General features: G+C 44.1%; 1 protein-coding gene across 1 annotated transcript in view; it reads left to right on the top strand.

Moving 5' to 3' along the window:
• Positions 1-15,507: 15,507 nt before the first annotated feature.
• SHISA9 (shisa family member 9) overlaps positions 15,508-16,705 on the top strand; it is a 180,665-nt gene continuing 179,467 nt past the window's right edge. The window contains exon 1 of the mRNA XM_065645067.1: positions 15,508-16,134. Coding sequence (XP_065501139.1) covers positions 15,527-16,134 — 608 coding nt within the window. The 5' untranslated portion in view covers positions 15,508-15,526. The remainder of the gene's footprint in view (positions 16,135-16,705) is intronic.

Here is a 16,705-nt window from a genome sequence, read left to right as displayed (position 1 = left end):
TTCCAGTTGTACTTATTCATAACAACTAAGTCAATGACAGCGAACACTGTATGTATTCCCATATGGTGTTCTTTTAATTTTTTAACCCTCCAATACTTTTCAAATCTCCGTTATACTTTTAACAGAGTTCAATGTCCAAAGATAAAAAAGCAGACTTCAATTGACGATAGAAAAGTGGCTTTGCTGCTTTTTAAATTTCTTCTGGTTTTAAATCAATGGAGAACAAAAAATTTATTTGTGGAAATATTGCTTGGTCTTATCGATACTTTTCTCCATTTGCTGAAGGATGATCACAATAAAGATACAACCCCTGTAGAGCAGACAAAATCAGTGAGTCAAATAAAGTGCCTCTTCGCCAGATGACTTGGAACCATTGAAGATAATTCTGATGTTTGCCAGTTGGTTGCAGGCAAATGCAGCAGAGAACGTAAAGAAGTGGTATGTTCTGTATAACAGTAGGCTAAAAATGAGAAGAATGCTACATTCAATGCTTAGCAAATCTACTCTGCAGCAAACTTACCAAGTGACCTTGTAAAATGAACTGCTCCATCCATCAGACACTCTAGCTTTAAAATCGGGTAAAACTAAGACCTGACTACTCTGAAGCTCAGTCAGGCTGGTTCAACAAGAGCGGTGGTCACTGAATGCTGCTCAGGAGTGGGCCTGAGAGTGGGAAATTTCCTAATGCAAATCCAAAGAAAGTCGAGAGACTGAGGCCGTTTGTCTCCAGGGGTGCACCCAACCAGCAGAGCTGTAACCAGCCGTGTTCAACCACGGCGTGTTGACAACAGACAGTCTGGCTACAAAACCATGGTCTTGAACTTATGCAATGGTCTTGCTTTGTAGACTAAGCTACTGGAATGGATGATAAAACAGGAACAGCCTAAAAATAGTAAAGCACGATTAACATTTTTGTTGAACACCGTGGGATGGCTTCATCAACCATAACTTTTTTGTTTGTTTGTTTAATAATTAACCGTGCTGAATTTTTCATTTAAAAAAGCACAACATTCATACGATGTAATTATTACAGTGCAAAACACATTTGAATTAGAACAAGATAACTTTGTCATTGGGTAGGTAAATTCATAGTGTCAGGAAATGTTCTCCTCCCCAGGTTCTAGGAATTATGTGCCTAACATTCTCTTGCAGCACACGGTACAAGGTACTATTAATATATCCATAGCTGAACATAAGGTATGGAGGGAGTATTTAAAATGTTTAATTATTCAAATGAAGGAATTAATTGACTGTGCCTTTTTTGCAGTTCCACAATATTTCTAAACACTAGAAGAGCTCAGCGTGCTGGGAAGAATAGAAGAGCATAAGAGGAAATAAAAACTAAAATAAGTGGAAGCCGAAAACTTTCCTAATAACTGAAGCTATAGCATACACACTGTATATGCTGTCATTTGGAGTTACATGTATGAATCAAAACCATTACACATTCATATGTATTGGGGCTCTTGAACGAAAAGAAATCCATTAAGAAAAAGATGAGCTTATCATTCCTAGCAGAGTGATGGCTGGTGGTGTTTGCATATCAACAACCTCGCCAAGGCTCTCGCAGGATGGCAAGATGGTCAGTTGGTGTTGGTATTTACCAATTAACTTTAATATCAAGAAAATAGAAATTTGCTGTCTTTTAATTAAATCTGTAGCACACATGAGTTCACAGTAAGACGGGTGGTTATGCATGTGTCTCTTCCTTATAAATCTTTTTCATGTTAGTATCTTGACATGAATGGAGGAGCTCTTTTCATGGAAAAGGTACATCACACTCAACTGCTTATAAATGTAGTACAAAGCTTTGATCTTTGGTGGTTAGGCTTAGACTTTCAAGGGCTGTCTCCTTATTCCCATTTCATGATGAGTTCCATAACTCACAATGTTTCAGAGAATGCAGTGACCTTTTGAGTTGCAGATGCCATAGGAGTTATATTGTACTCCAGTGAAAACCTTGAAGAAAGGCCTTGAATGTGAACAAGTAATCACTGATTGGAGAGCCAGTGGAGTATATCTAGTGTTGGTGTAGTAGTACTCGTATTTGTCCTACCACTTCAGTTTTGAAGAGCAAAGTGAAGTCCAAATGATTCACATTCAGGCTTCCCGTAACAACTGTAAGCAAGATGATATTCTGCTCATGAAAGAACCTCTTCTTTCTTTTTCTGTCTTTCCTCATATTAATCTGAAGGAGCTTCTTCATCTCTTATTAATGGTTTCTGTTAAGTAAACAAAATAAAAACAACAGAAAGAAATCAGGGACAAGTTCTTCTTACGCTGAGAAGATGAAAGTAGGATTCAGAGTCCAGATTCTTGAATTGATTAGGAAGAGGCACCTGCTTGCTCTCTTCTGCTAGCTAGTGAGCCTCCATGGAGAGCACCGGGTGGGACAGACCCCTGGGATCAGCACGGTGTCGGTGGCTGTCATGTTTTCCACTCATCGCGCAGACTTTTAGGTTCATCCTTCTGAGGAATTTAACTCTCTGTATGTCCTATAGAGAGAGCTTACGTACCCGAGTCTGCATTTGAGATTCTGCAAAAGTCAGGCATTATGGAAAAACAGTTTAAAGGCTGGCATTGGGAACAGAGTAACTAGATTTGGGGAAAAAGCATACCTATATATATAGACACAAAATATGTATATAATATGGAAGAAGTGTGATTGATGAATCTGATTCAGTGGGTGAAGACCTTGATGTACTATGCCTATTTGACATACAAAATGTGATGTAATACTGTATAGCAAGCTGCACTTCACTGCAGTTTTTCCTTCTGTATATGACAAATTTCTTGTATTCCTGATTCCAAAATGACAGTACCTTTTAGCCTTCATCAGTTCTCAAGCAGTTCTAACCTAGTCTCACCTGCCACTATATTGTTTGATTATTTCTGTGAAAAGTATTAAAGAATTCTGAATTGGTGAGAATTTGCCAGTGTTGAACTTTTGGCAAAATAGCATTCATTATTATACTTCCAAGCTTACCTAGAGGGAGATGATCACATTCCTTGCTGGAAAATCTGATGGAAAAGCGATGATTCTGTTTGCCTCTAGAAATCTTCAAGGCTAATTTGGCTCAAGAGAAGATCAAACTTAACTGGAAACGAGGTTGATTTACATATTTATTTTCAGGCAAGCTATAGTCAAAGTTTAAATATTGTTAAATATATAATGTACAGCCATATAAACAAGTTACTTATGCAAGTCAACATATTTTCATTCATCTACCAAGAAGGAAGAGGAATCTGTGCAGAGAATCAGCATAAAGACTGTGCATAACTTTTGTCTGCCCTAAGCCTTCTTTTGAGAATTTATTTGGCATGAAGTGGCTGTTTGTGTACAGCTAAATTTCTTTCCCAGTGTAGGTTTTGTAAGCCAGTATTGCAAAACCATAGTAGGGATCCTCCCACTGTGGATTTTAAGGCATTGAGAGATCTGTACATGCTTTGCTCATGCCCTGGGTGTGCTACAATACTTGAAGTCCATTTCCTGTAAATAAGGATGGGAAGCTTGTCTAGGGACAGCCTGGGAAGCCCTGACTTGAAGAAGCATCTATTACCCTGCTGTCAGCCAGAAATAATGAAATAATAAACAGACTAGTACTAGAATTTCAAATCTTTCCTTTTGGCTTCCAAAGCCAGAAGAAATCTGTGTAGTTCTGGTGTTGCACTCTGTTCTATTTTTCCCCTTCAGCTCCTCTTTGGGCAAACAGCCACCCTTTGCCTTAATAAAAGACTGATGATTTTTTTAACTAACAACCAGCAGAGAATATTTGCTTTTAAGGCTTCTGCCAGGTTTGCTTAATTGAACTCTTTGGATGAAAAAAGCTAGCATAAGGCCATGCTAGTAGTCTCGAAGCTCTGATTTTCACACTTTAGCACTAATTTGCTTCTGGATAAACTTTAGTTAATCAGATTTCTGCAACTCAAGCAAATCAAGAGCGAAATTAACCCTGGCTGAAAGGAGTCTTGGTTCCATTTAGATCCATTAGAATTTCATCTACTAATATTCTCCCAGTACTCACTTACACCATCCAGCTTCTGAAGTATAATTGTTTTGGAAGCATCCAGGTATGTACACAGATAAAGTATTTCAGTAGCTAAAATCCATTCAAAATTAATTTCTCAATGAAAAATGTTTTACGCTTATCTCCTAATATATTGAATGGCATATTTAGAAACCTTGGAGACTGGTATCTGGTTTCCCTGCAACAGAAGTTCTTCTGCTTCCCCCTGAGAATACCTGGTTCTGCAGGTGGAAGATTAGCGCCTTGGCCATACCCACTCAGACTTTGACTTAGAATGATGCTGCCAGCAAGGACACAAAGTAAAGTGCAGTGGCATTCTTGAACAATGCAGCTGTTAAGAATTCAGAAATTTAAATTAGCAGTGCTTACTGTTTGAAACGTAGAGTTGAGCGAATATCTTGAGAAAGGTTTTGTGAACCAGTGAGGTTGCTATTATTTTTCACACTTCTCCTGTCTCGAAGAAAAGAGAACTGCAATATTTCTGGGTTCTTACATAGCTCCATCTAGCATCTTCCACAGCTCAGTCTGTCTCATCTTCTAGATTAAAAACAAACAAAGAAACACCGACCAACCAACCAACACCTCATCCTTGTAAAAATCCTACGTAAATAGAAAAAGTGCAAGATAGAACTTAACTTAGAGGACTTTCTGTTTGATCTTGTGAACAATAAATCTCAGCTGAACAAACATAATAATACCATTCTGGGTAAAACTTACCTGAGATGACTGAGCAGGCAGATATGAAAAACATATTTTTGCCAAGAAGGAGAACTCGTATTTATTTATTTATCGGCTAGGGTTTTAGAGGAGTTTTTTATCAAGAGAATAATATACCGTATGGGTGTCATTTCTGAAAAAAATCATGCACCTCTCTCATATAATCTAGACTAAATCAAAGTGAAGAGAGCATTTTGTGGTTTCTGCAAGTAAATTCATAAAGACCAACAAGACTCAACAGATTTTTAGGACAAAATCATAAACTTGTTGTGGTGAGCACCATGATGTGTGGGGGAGGAGGGAGAAGTGCCAGCTGGATCCGTCATCTATCTTGGCAATTATACTGTGTTCATCACCATGGTATCGGAACACCTTTACAAGCTCTAAGAGTAATCGCAGCAAAGGATCTCTACTTTCTCCTCACGTCCTAGGAGAGATGGCTTTGTTATTCTCATTATTATTATCATGGAACAGGTAGGGGGAAATAAGGGATTTCACGTTTTATTCTTAAGGAGCTGAGGTTTGTCATTGTTCCAGTATCATCAGGGAATAGACTCCACTGCCAATTGCCAGCTGCCGAGAAAATGTTGTCTGTTCTGCTGTAGAGATGACTCTTCCCTTGTCCCAGAGGAACACAACCCTAGTGAGAGGGCAGGAAGGCAGCGAGAAGCAGCCGTCATCCCCTCACACCATCAGGGCACGGCAAAGCTGCTCGGGATGGACGTGGGCAGGAAGGCAAAAACAAGGCTCACTGAATACGCTGCTGATTTTTGCTGCTGCCCTGGCAGCTCCCTCAGCATCAGCGCCAGTGCTGCCCGGACCAGCGCCCGGGGGCTCCAGCGTGCGGACGGACAGACAGACCTGAGCTGGGTTTGAGCGGTACCCAGCTCTCTGCACCAGACCTTAAATGTTAAATTAAATGCCAAAGTATTATTTCCTTACATATTTCTACATTCTGTCATATAATAGGCATCACAATGTGGCCCTTACCTTTGTTATTTTTGGCTTTAACTTTTTCTGTGTTGGTTTTTTTTCTATCTCCTTTAACGTCAGCCTTTGGTTTTCCTTCGTTATGAGTAACACTAGCATTATAAAATGACCCCATTGAAACAAATGGGATTTTATGTCCTATAAAGAACATCTCAATGAGAATAAACTTATTAAATCTTGATCCTTAGAGTGGAATCTTCACTCCATTGAATTTAATGGTAATATTCCTGTTAACACTAATGAGTCAAGACTTTGTCCTTTGCATGCAGCTGTCAGTAAGTAATTAATGACAACCAACAGACCTAATACTAAAAAAATCCTTTGCAATGAGATGAAAAGACTGAAAGCTGGACCTAGGTTCAGGCTTTGCATGGAGGATCTATTTCTGATCTTGCTGTGCAAGTGATTTTTTTTTAACTTGAGCTAAACATTATGACAGGAACAAGTGAGATAATTTGGCATTATGCGATATCTGCTCTTTTTCACTTATGGTCATTTTATGTGTTCAAATACTTGCATTGTTTATGTAGGAAAGCAATCCTATTATTCAGCCATCTAAATTATCTGTTTCTTCATCATATTGTCAAGGCTTACTTCAACTGTTCTAGTTTGCATAGAAATCACATGCAATTTCCTTTTTAATTATGTTATCTTTTCTTTTTAAAGAAGAACGATCACTATATTCACAAGGAGAATTTGTTAAACTGGAAAATCATATTTAAGACTTCAAGGTGTATATAAATTACAAAATTGACTTTAAAGCGGCCAGCTTTCTGTCAGGTGTGTGGGAGTGAATGACAGACTAATTCCCACACACACCCAAGAAAATTGTGAGTTGTCCTTTTACCAAGTATTCAGTTACACCTGGCCCTATATATCTATTATTTCCATATTATACAGAGGTATTCCTTTTGCAGCTTCTTTACATTTTACTCCAATGTTACTTACCTATGTCAATATACAGATCAAAGGATCCATTCTGAAAACTGTACTCTCAGGTGCTAGCGTTTTGTATTAAAAATGTTTTTAACCTTATTGTACTCTGCAATTATCTCCTATATATGTGTTAAGGAGCAGATCTCCTGAATATGTTACTAACATCAGATTATATTTAGCAGGTTAGAGATAATCTGCTGATTTGGATAAACACTACAACAAAAAGATACCACTAGAACCTGCCATCAGCATCTTTTTGCACCACTTCTCAAGACTCCCTAATGTGCATTTCACATTACAGTTATAATCCTTTTATTTGTCCCATTATTTATCCAGATGTGGGATCACTGCACTTCTACAATAATAACAAAAAAAACCCCTCTAGTCAAATATATGTTACAAAACCACAAGAAAAAAAAAGAAAAAATATTATAAAAAAATGTTCTGCTACACATTATTTACTTTCAGCGTTTACTTTTCGGTTTGCTATTGACATGATGCAAAGAGCAAGGAGACTGTATTGATGCCTTTTCATTCAAGATGGGTATAACAGGATACCTAGAAAGATGTTCAGGATAGATATTCTATATGTGGAGGAATAACAGAGTTGCACTGTGCTGAGAAATAACAAGGATGAATTCTGTTAACGTTATCAGAATGCTCTCTAGAAAGAAAACACAAGAAATGGCATTTACTTTTCCACCTTGAGATCTTCATGGTTTTTTGATCTATTCGTCAGTGTACCTGGCTGATAGATTATTTCTTCTCAGTTGTTACCATGCTAGAGAACAAGAGACACAAATCCCTTTGGAGCAGCTTTAGTACTGCTGTTCACACCGGCTGTCAAGTGGAGTCAAGAATGGACAGTTGTTACCAGCTGCCTAAAAGTGTGGTCTGGAACGTGGATATGTATTTCTGCACGTCAACAGTTTTTCAACATATGTACCCAAATTTAGTCTCTAAATTCATGATTAGGCTTTCAAATATGTGACCCGGTTTTCAGAAGTACTGACCACTCAGACATCTGGTGATTTCAGTGTAAGCTGTGATTATTCAGCATCTCTTCAACAAAATCGCCCAGTGCAGTTTCCATTTTAGATCAGTGGAAAGACAGTTGTAGAATTTAGTAGATATTGAGTTGGCCTGTGGATATTTAACCTTTGGCAACCACATCTGACGCTCTTGGCTGGGCATGATAATCACATAAGTGAATCTGATAGCTACATGAAAACTGCAGTGTCATATAATCAAAAAAGTATCGCAGAACTTGGACCATTATTACTTTCTTGGTGCCTCTTACTTCATCTGTCTTGTGACTTACCATTTTAAAATCCTGAGCATCTTTTAACAGTTAGCATCCTTTAAAAATGGAACTGTCAGAGAAATTTTGTTCTTCATAAATCTGAAAGTTCCTGCATCTATATATTATTATATTATATGTAAGATACAAAATACATCAAGCCTCAGATGGGCATGTTGTGACAACGATAAGGAGAGACATCATTAAGGCTTATTATCAGGGAAGCACACTAAAAAGGTCTAATGTTCAGTAAGAACTTTTGATTTTGGTTGCCTGACAGTACATTTTGGAAGACGTACAAAATATATGGTGACTAAAATCTTTTTGTGAGTTAAGTAATATAGGAACTTTACATTTCTGTGAAGAGCAAGTTCACTTTGGAGGTGTACAGCTCACTTATATAGCTCTTGAGGGTTAATAGTGCTAAAACTGACTGACAAAAACTGACTCACTAACTTGACTTCTCCTGTCCTGGCTTTCACCCATGGATGTCCCAGCCCTGGAGCACACACGTTCTAGACTAAAACTTGTCTACCTCTTAATATCAGTTACCGAGGAGTTTTTAGAAGAAGTATTGGTTATATTAACTCAGCTGTTCTAAGATACACCAGAGGATCAGGACATTTTCTGTGCTATGTGTCCTCTTCTACGTCTAAGCACAGCTTCTCTATGCTCAGGCGCAGTACACAGCCTATTATACTGGCTTTAACCTTGAAAACTTTTAATGCTATTTTAGGTCTGTTTAGAAAGGCTTCCTTCTCTGCCTTGAAAAGTTAAACTCGTGGGAACAAAGGCGGTTGGGTTTTCAGTTGGAAGGATACAAAAGCAGTTCAGGTTTTTTTGATTCTCTGTAGCCTTTCTTTTCTTTTTTTGTTAACAAGACAGAAAGATTTTGTTGGCACAAGTTCGGAATGATCTGCAGAGCCTTCTTTGCCAGCTGCAGTAATCCTCAGACACCTGGCCAGCCCGTCCAGATCTAAATTGCATGGCAGCCTAATTAATAACAAGTGGAAACATACCTTGTTCACAGGTGCTTGCAATATTGTTCCAACTCAAAAGTAACATCAGTTTTGCCAAAGAGAGAAACTGATGGCTGTTCTCCTTGTTGACACAGTTGTGCAACAGGAAAACCCGAGGGCACAGCTCATTTTTTTCAGCTATACAGCTGAAAGCTGCTTTAGACATTTTGGGACTTTTTTTCCGCTGCTGTACACTGAAGATGTTTGCAGTATACGTATGTTCCTTCTTGTATATTTTCAAGTACTCCATTTACCTTCTAAATTTATCTGTTTTTTTCTGAATTTCCTTTGCATTAAACTGAAGCTACAAGAACTCCAATGTGAATGCTGTTACTGCCTGCCCCAACTCAAGCAATTACTAGAGTTTTGGTTTTACAAAAAGGCTGAAGAGAAAAATATTAGTTGATAATGGTAATTTTTATGTTGTAGAATGGCAATAAATTATATTCCTCCTCAGTGAGCCATGAAAACAAGTCTCTCATGCTTTTTCATTCATGAAGCACCTCCCAGCTAATTAAGATCTCTTGATGGTGATTGCTTCGCTATGTGCAAAGTGTATTTTTTTCAGACTTGATGACAATAACTAAAAAATACTCAATGTTTGTAAGGTGTTAGAGTTAAAGTTACTATGAATTCATGGAATTATAAGAATGAGCTCATTCTGTCCCATGCTGTATGTGCATCTTTTTTTAATGAAAAGAAAAAATTTAGTTTAAAAGACGCGTGCTCAATAATCATAAAAGGAGAAGTACATTTAGTGTCAACAAACTGCAGGCTGGGATTTCACACGTGGCTGCACTAATATGATACTAATGACTGCAGTTATTGGGTAAAAGAACAAAGGCTTATGAAGTGTTAGCTGTGTAACTAAAAGAAACGTCTAGAACCCATTGGGAACAGGCTGCCAGTTGGCCTGCTATAGTAGAATCATCACCTCTTCCGCTTTCCAGCTGCAGTCATTTTGTATCTCTACATCCAAACACCCCATTACAGTATGAAATCACTATCAAGGAAACAGATATTGACTGCTTCACTTCAGTTTCCACATTACATTTCTTATCACAAAATACCTTTCCCATCAATACTGCCTGAGATCAGGCCTGCCTAGCTGGTTTTTTTGACAGATTTTCACAGCTCTGGAGTGTCTGTTAATAATAATGATTGAGCTATATGGCATTTCTGGGGAATTAATGATTGGCTAGAAAGCTCCATTGACTCAGTGCTGAGCAAAGGACTATTCTCTCTAGCAGGTAATCAGTCCCTGGGAAATACTCTGAGGTTGCATCAACATTTTTATTATGAACAAAAATGAAATATAGAATTTGGAAAATGATAACTGCAATTGCTCTATATGTTCTAATTGTTCTATATTCTTCAGATTTATCGCCATCTCGACATTCAGGTTAATTCATTAACGTTGACTCCTAATTTCACTCTTTTTCAAACTCTCGTATTTATCTTAAAAACCTTGCAAGAATCAGTTCTAAGAGTTTATACAGCTAAACACATAACTGAACATGTATAATGCACACACATATATATAGAATATGAGTGTGTATGCATTTATATAACTTCCACTGAGACATGGCTACACATGGATCACAGAATCACAGAATCACAGAATGTTAGGGATTGGAAGGGACCTCAAAAGATCATCTAGTCCAATCCCCCTGCCAGAGCAGGAAAACTTAGGTGAGGTTACACAGGAAGGCGTCCAGGCAAGTTTTGAATGTCTCCAGAGAAGGAGAATCCACAACCCCCCTGGGCAGCCTGTTCCAGTGCTCTGTCACCCTCACTGAGAAGAAGTTTCTTCTCACATTTAAGTGGAACCTCTTGTGTTCCAGCTTGAACCCATTACCCCTTGTCTTACTGTTGGTTGTCACTGAGAAGAGCCTAGCTCCATCCTCGTGACACCCACCCTTTATATATTTATAAACATTAATGAGGTCACCCCTCAGTCTCCTCTTCTGCAAGCTAAAGAGACCCAGCTCCCTCAGCCTTTCCTCATAAGGGAGATGCTCCACTCCCTTAATCATCTTTGTGGCCCTGCGCTGGACTCTCTCCAGCAGTTCCCTGTCCTTCTTGAACTGAGGGGCCCAGAACTGGACACAATATTCCAGATGAGGTCTCACCAGGGCAGAGTAGAGGGGAAGGAGAACCTCTCTGGACCTACTAACCACCCCCCTTCTAATACACCCCAGGATGCCATTGGCCTTCTTGGCCACAAGGGCACAGTGCTGGCTCATGGTCATCCTGCTGTCCACCAGGACCCCCAGGTCTCTTTCCCCTACACTGCTCTCTAATAGGTCATTCCCCAACCTGTACTGGAACCTGGGGTTGTTCCTGCCCAGATGCAAGACTCTACATTTCCCCTTGTTATATTTCATTAAATTTTTCCCTGCCCAACTCTCTAGCCTGTCCAGATCTCGCTGGATGGCAGCACAGCCTTCTGGCGTGTCAGCCACTCCTCCCAGCTTGGTGTCATCAGCAAACTTGCTGATAGTACACTCAATTCCCTCATCCAAGTCATTGATGAATATATTGAACAGTATTGGTCCCAGAACTGACCCTTGAGGCACTCCACTAGATACAGGCCTCCAACCAGACTCCGCCCCATTGATCACAACTCTCTGGCTTCTCTCCTTCAGCCAGTTTGCAGTCCACCTCACTACCCGATCATCCAGTCCACACTTCCTCAGTTTTGCCGTGAGGATGCTGTGGGAGACGGTGTCAAATGCTTTGCTGAAGTCAAGGTAGACCACATCCACTGCTCTGCCATCGTCAATCCACCTTGTTACGTCTTCATAAAAGGCTATGAGGTTGGTCAAACACGACTTCCCCTTGGTGAAGCCATGTTGACTGTCCCTGATGACCCTCTTATCCTTGATATGTCTTAAGATGGCACCAAGGATAAGGTGTTCCATCACTTTCCCAGGGATGGAGGTGAGGCTGACCGGTCTATAGTTGCCCGGGTCCTCCTTCTTGCCCTTTTTGAAGACCGGAGTGACATTTGCTTTCCTCCAGTCCTCAGGCACCTCTCCCGTTTCCCAAGACTTGGCAAAGATGATGGAGAGCGGTCCAGCAATGACTTCAGCCAGCTCCCTCAGCACCCGCGGGTGCATCCCATCTGGACCCATGGATTTATGGATGTCCAGATTGCTTAATTGCTCCCTAACCCAGTCCTCATCAACTGAGGCAGACTCCTCCATTCTGCTACAGGATTTAGCAGAAAAAAAGCCTCTTTGCCAGCTTCGAGTTGAACAACAAGCATTGCCATTGATCCATGTGTGAAAGTCTCAATGAAAACAAGTGAAAGAAATTAGAGGAAAATATAATGGGAATACTTAATTTTGTATAAGGTCTGTGCCTAAAATTAATTATTTTGCTTAACTAAATGAATATGTGCTTGAGTAAAGACAACTCTATAGGTTCTAGTTGAAACATCATCTTCTCAAAGGTTTCAGAGGCAAAACACATTCCTTATGGGATAAAACTGTAGAAAAGTCACTACTTACCTTAGAGCAAAGTCAAAAAGAGAAGTCTTGAAAGTGGAAGGTGATGGCGCTAAACTTGGAAATCTTCCATGTTTCTCACTTGATAAAGACAACTGAAATAAATTACAAGTTTATTGACTGACTTCATTGAGAAAAGCTTTATAAAAAAACCACATAATGACCCCAGATGTGGATCAGTACTATGTGTGATACCCATTCCTCTCAACTAGTTTTCCTGTTTCCATTATTATACTTAGAGGTTTTATATTTTGATCATGCAGGTGTCCTTACAACTACATGCCATGAAACCATTAAAACACACTGCTACGGGTCTAGTAAAAAGGGTTTCTGCCCTGGTCTAAAACAATTCTAGGTCATTATTAGAATTCTAAGACATGGTACGGCTAAAATAACTTCTCTGCTAATACGACTAACAGGCACAGAAAGCATAACAACTGGAGTAGTAAATTATGATTAATTAGGGTAACATGATTTATGGGTTCTGGGTTCTATGGGTCTGATCCAAAGTCTTATGGTGCCATAGGAAACATTTTTTTTCCAAAGAGCTTTAATCACCCTCCTGTTTTCCCCAGGTCTGGGCTCTCAATCCAAGCACATGCCACTCAGGGTCAGATTCTGATCACATGGACCTGAATCCCACAAATTCTACCCTAAATCCTTTGGGCTTTTTTTTGCTATAGGGGAATTCTTAAGGAAGACCCCAGGAACTCAGTGAAACAAGAAACTTGTACCATACTTAGGATTAATAGCCCATAAAACAAATACGTTTTTGATCTTATTATTTCTGCACAGGTATAGCACTAATCACGCAAAATATTTAAGCAGCTTTTTAGCAGTCAGATCAACAGGGAAACTTGCATAATCTTACAGGTCTGACAGGACTGGACCTTAAATGTCTCTAGATGCAATAAGTATGGAACAGATTCATTTTATGCAGAGTTTTCAGCACAGACTGCATCACAAAGTGTTAAATAATAAATAATAGGATAGAGAAGTATACACAAGGGAGGAATGATATGATTTCAGAGGAGACTTGAAAGGGGATGTTGATGAGGTGGAAGTTTTAAGTATTAAATATTAAAACCAAAAAAGGCTGGGTTTGGCTGGGACTGATTGTTTTTCTCCGCTGAGAAATAAAGGGTTTTTCTCACCTCCCTCCAGGACAAAGACGCAAGGCTTACTGTCAGGCTGTTCAGTGGAATCATCACTGTACTTGGAGTCTATTTTTAAGAGAAGGCAAAGGATCGCAATTAGCCAACTGCAGCACTATCCGATTCCAGACGTCCGCTTTGACCTCTGCCTCACCTTTCTGTGCATTTTCCGCTTGACGGCTCCGCATGCAACTGGCCGAAGTTCCTGAAGTGCGGCAGCAGCACAGCCCGGGCGGGACGGGACGGGCAGGGAGCGGGGCAGCGGCCGGACCGCGCACCGGCCCCGCGGCCCGGGCACGGCGGGAGCCCCGCGGCCGTGACCCCGGGGAAGCTGGAGGCTGCTCTAAGCACCAACCCGCGGTTAAAACACGCCATAACGGGCTCGTTTCCTACATTTGGTGGCAGCATAGTATTCAGGATAATACCATCGCTACTTGCACAGGTTGCTGGCAAAGCAAAAGACGGAGGGGAGAGAGTTAAATGACAGGGATGGGGAGCGAATTACTAAAAAGTCTTTTGCAGAGTCAGTTCTCTGTTTGGGGGAAGTTATTTTAATTCCGTATCTCGCAAACAACCCGCAGCCTCACCGCGTCCTCTGAAGCCAGCCTGACTGACACTCTAACAAGGGTTTTGAACAAACGATGCGAAGGGGCAGCTCATGTGCGGCGGGCACGAACACAGCCCCGCTCCGGAGCGCGCAGCGCCACTGACCCCGCACCCGTGCGCAGCGCGCCGGGCCGAGGGCAGCGCCCGCGCCCGCCCGTGGCTTAGCGGCCGCGCGGCCCCATGGACACCGCCCCGCCGGGCGGACCCGCCTTCGCCTCACAGGTAAGCGCGTCTCCGGAGGGGGAGCAGCCGCCGGGAGCGCTGCACTTATGGGCAGAGCGGCGCCCTGCGTTTCTCCCCCGAGCCGCCCACCTCGGCCCGAGCCCGCGGGGGCAAGGCCGCCCCCGCCTCGTCTCCCCCGCCCTGGCCGGGCGCCCGGGCCGGCACACCCCCCCCCCCCCCGAGCGGGAGGGGACGCTCCCGCGCTTTTGGGGACGCACCTGTGGGGAGCGCCCGCCTGGGCGGGAAGTGTCTTATGTAAGGGACGGCGGGGAGCGGGGCCCGCGGCAGGCTGAGGGGGGCGAGGTGGGGGCCGGCGGGGCTGACGGGAGGGGGAAAGAGCCCCCGCAGAGGGGCTGCTCGGAAGGGGGAGGCCGCGGGGGGGGGGGGGGCTTCCGAGAGGGGCGCTCGGGGGGCGGGGGAGAGGCCGACGGGGAGCGCCGGGTCTGTGGCGCGCCGCGTCCCCCAGCGCCCGAGCGGACCGGCCGGGCCGTCCGGCAGCCTCGCCCTCACCCGCACGCTGCCCGCCGAGCCCGGATGCCGCGGCGAGCCCGTCCAGCCTCCCGCGCTCTGCCCTGGCAGCCGCCGCCTCCCGCGGGCCGGGCGGAGCTCGGCGGGCGCCGTGGCTGGCTGAGGGAGTTGTGCGAGAGACCGCGCCGGGCTCCGCCGGGGAGCGGAAGGTGGGCGCCCCGGCGCCCGCACGCCGGCACCAGGCGGCGCGGGGAGGCCGCTCGCTCGCCCGCTCTCCCGCTTCCCGCCCCTGCGGCGCCCTCGCCTCAGCCCTCCCGCCTCGTGGCCCCTCCGCGCCCCTCTCGCAGCCCCGTCCCCGCGGCGCCCGCGCTCGCGCCGCCGCCTCCGCCCCTCGTCCCCCGCCCTCCGCGCGCCCCCTCCCTCCGCGCGCCCCGCTCCACAAGTGCCGCGCGCTGCTCGGGGCGGGGCGGCACGAGCTGCGGACGCTGCCCGGGGGCGGCCCCGGCCCGGCCGCGCGGCGCTGTCCGTGGTGCTGAAGGGAGCGCGGCCGCCCGGCCCCTGACGGAGCCCCTTTATGTGCAGCTCCTGGCGCAGCGCAGCATCCAGCAGCTCGAGCGGCGGCGGCGGCGGCATCGCTGAGCCGGGGCCGGGAGGCAGAATGGAAGGCTTTATTCGGCTGCTCTTCGGCTACTTGGTGGCGGACCTTCTCACGCTGGTGTGTCGGGCTCAGGAGAAAGCTGGCCAGCAGCTGGGGAGCTTCGTGGTGCTCTCAGGAGGAAACCACTCCAGCCTTGGGGAACAGTTAGACCCCTCCGAGCCACCTCCCACCCCAGACTTCTGCAGGGGCTACTTTGACGTGATGGGGCAGTGGGACCCCCCCTTTAACTGCAGCTCGGGGGAGTTCATCTTCTGCTGCGGCACTTGTGGCTTCAGGTTTTGCTGCAAGTTCAAGAAGACAAGACTGGATCAAAGCACCTGCACAAACTATGAGACGCCCTTGTGGATGAACACTGGGAAGCCTCCTTCCCGCATAGATGACCCTCTGCACGACCCTACCAGGGATAAAACCAACCTCATTGTCTACATCATCTGTGGGGTTGTGGCAGTCATGGTGCTGGTGGGGATCTTCACCAAACTAGGGCTGGAGAAGGCACACAGACCCCAGCGGGAGCACATGTCCAGGTAAGGCTGAGTGCCAGGCAGCAGGGCCTCCCTTCCCCCCCCCTACTTCCCCTCCCTACCCCTAAAGATGAGAGACGAGCCTGTGTGTTCCTGCTAAACAAACAACTCCTGCTAGGCAGGCTGCATTGCCCTGCAAGGCGGCCGAGGGACCAACTTGGGAGAGCAGAGCTCCTGTGGTTCCCCAAGCCCAGGTTATCAAAGTACAAGCCTATTGAGGAAGACTAGAAATAATTGTGGAGTCTGCCCAGACAGCGGTCCATTTTTACCTTGCAGTGTCTGACCCTCTCCCCAACAAGATCCAGCAAGTATCCCTGGATATACTGTGCATGAACAGGAAAACAATCCTGAAAACAGCAACACTGAATTATAGAAAGCTCGATGGGTTCCTTCTTCCAACTGTTTCAAAGCTTGGAAAAGGTTTTTAGTTCTCAACAGAAGGATGTAAACAAATGTCATCTCACCCTCCCTCTCCAGCTGCAAAACGGTTTTGGCAGGACCTTCCCTACTCCCTCAATCCTTGCGAGTGTGTGAGCTATTTGTAAAATTTCTAAGCTGTGAAAATGAGCCAAGG

This window comes from Caloenas nicobarica, chromosome 14 (assembly GCF_036013445.1).
Source record: "Caloenas nicobarica isolate bCalNic1 chromosome 14, bCalNic1.hap1, whole genome shotgun sequence".
NCBI classification, from domain to species: Eukaryota; Metazoa; Chordata; class Aves; order Columbiformes; family Columbidae; genus Caloenas; species Caloenas nicobarica.
Note: the sequence above shows the minus strand (reverse complement) of the source record. Positions and strands in the feature narration are given on the sequence as shown.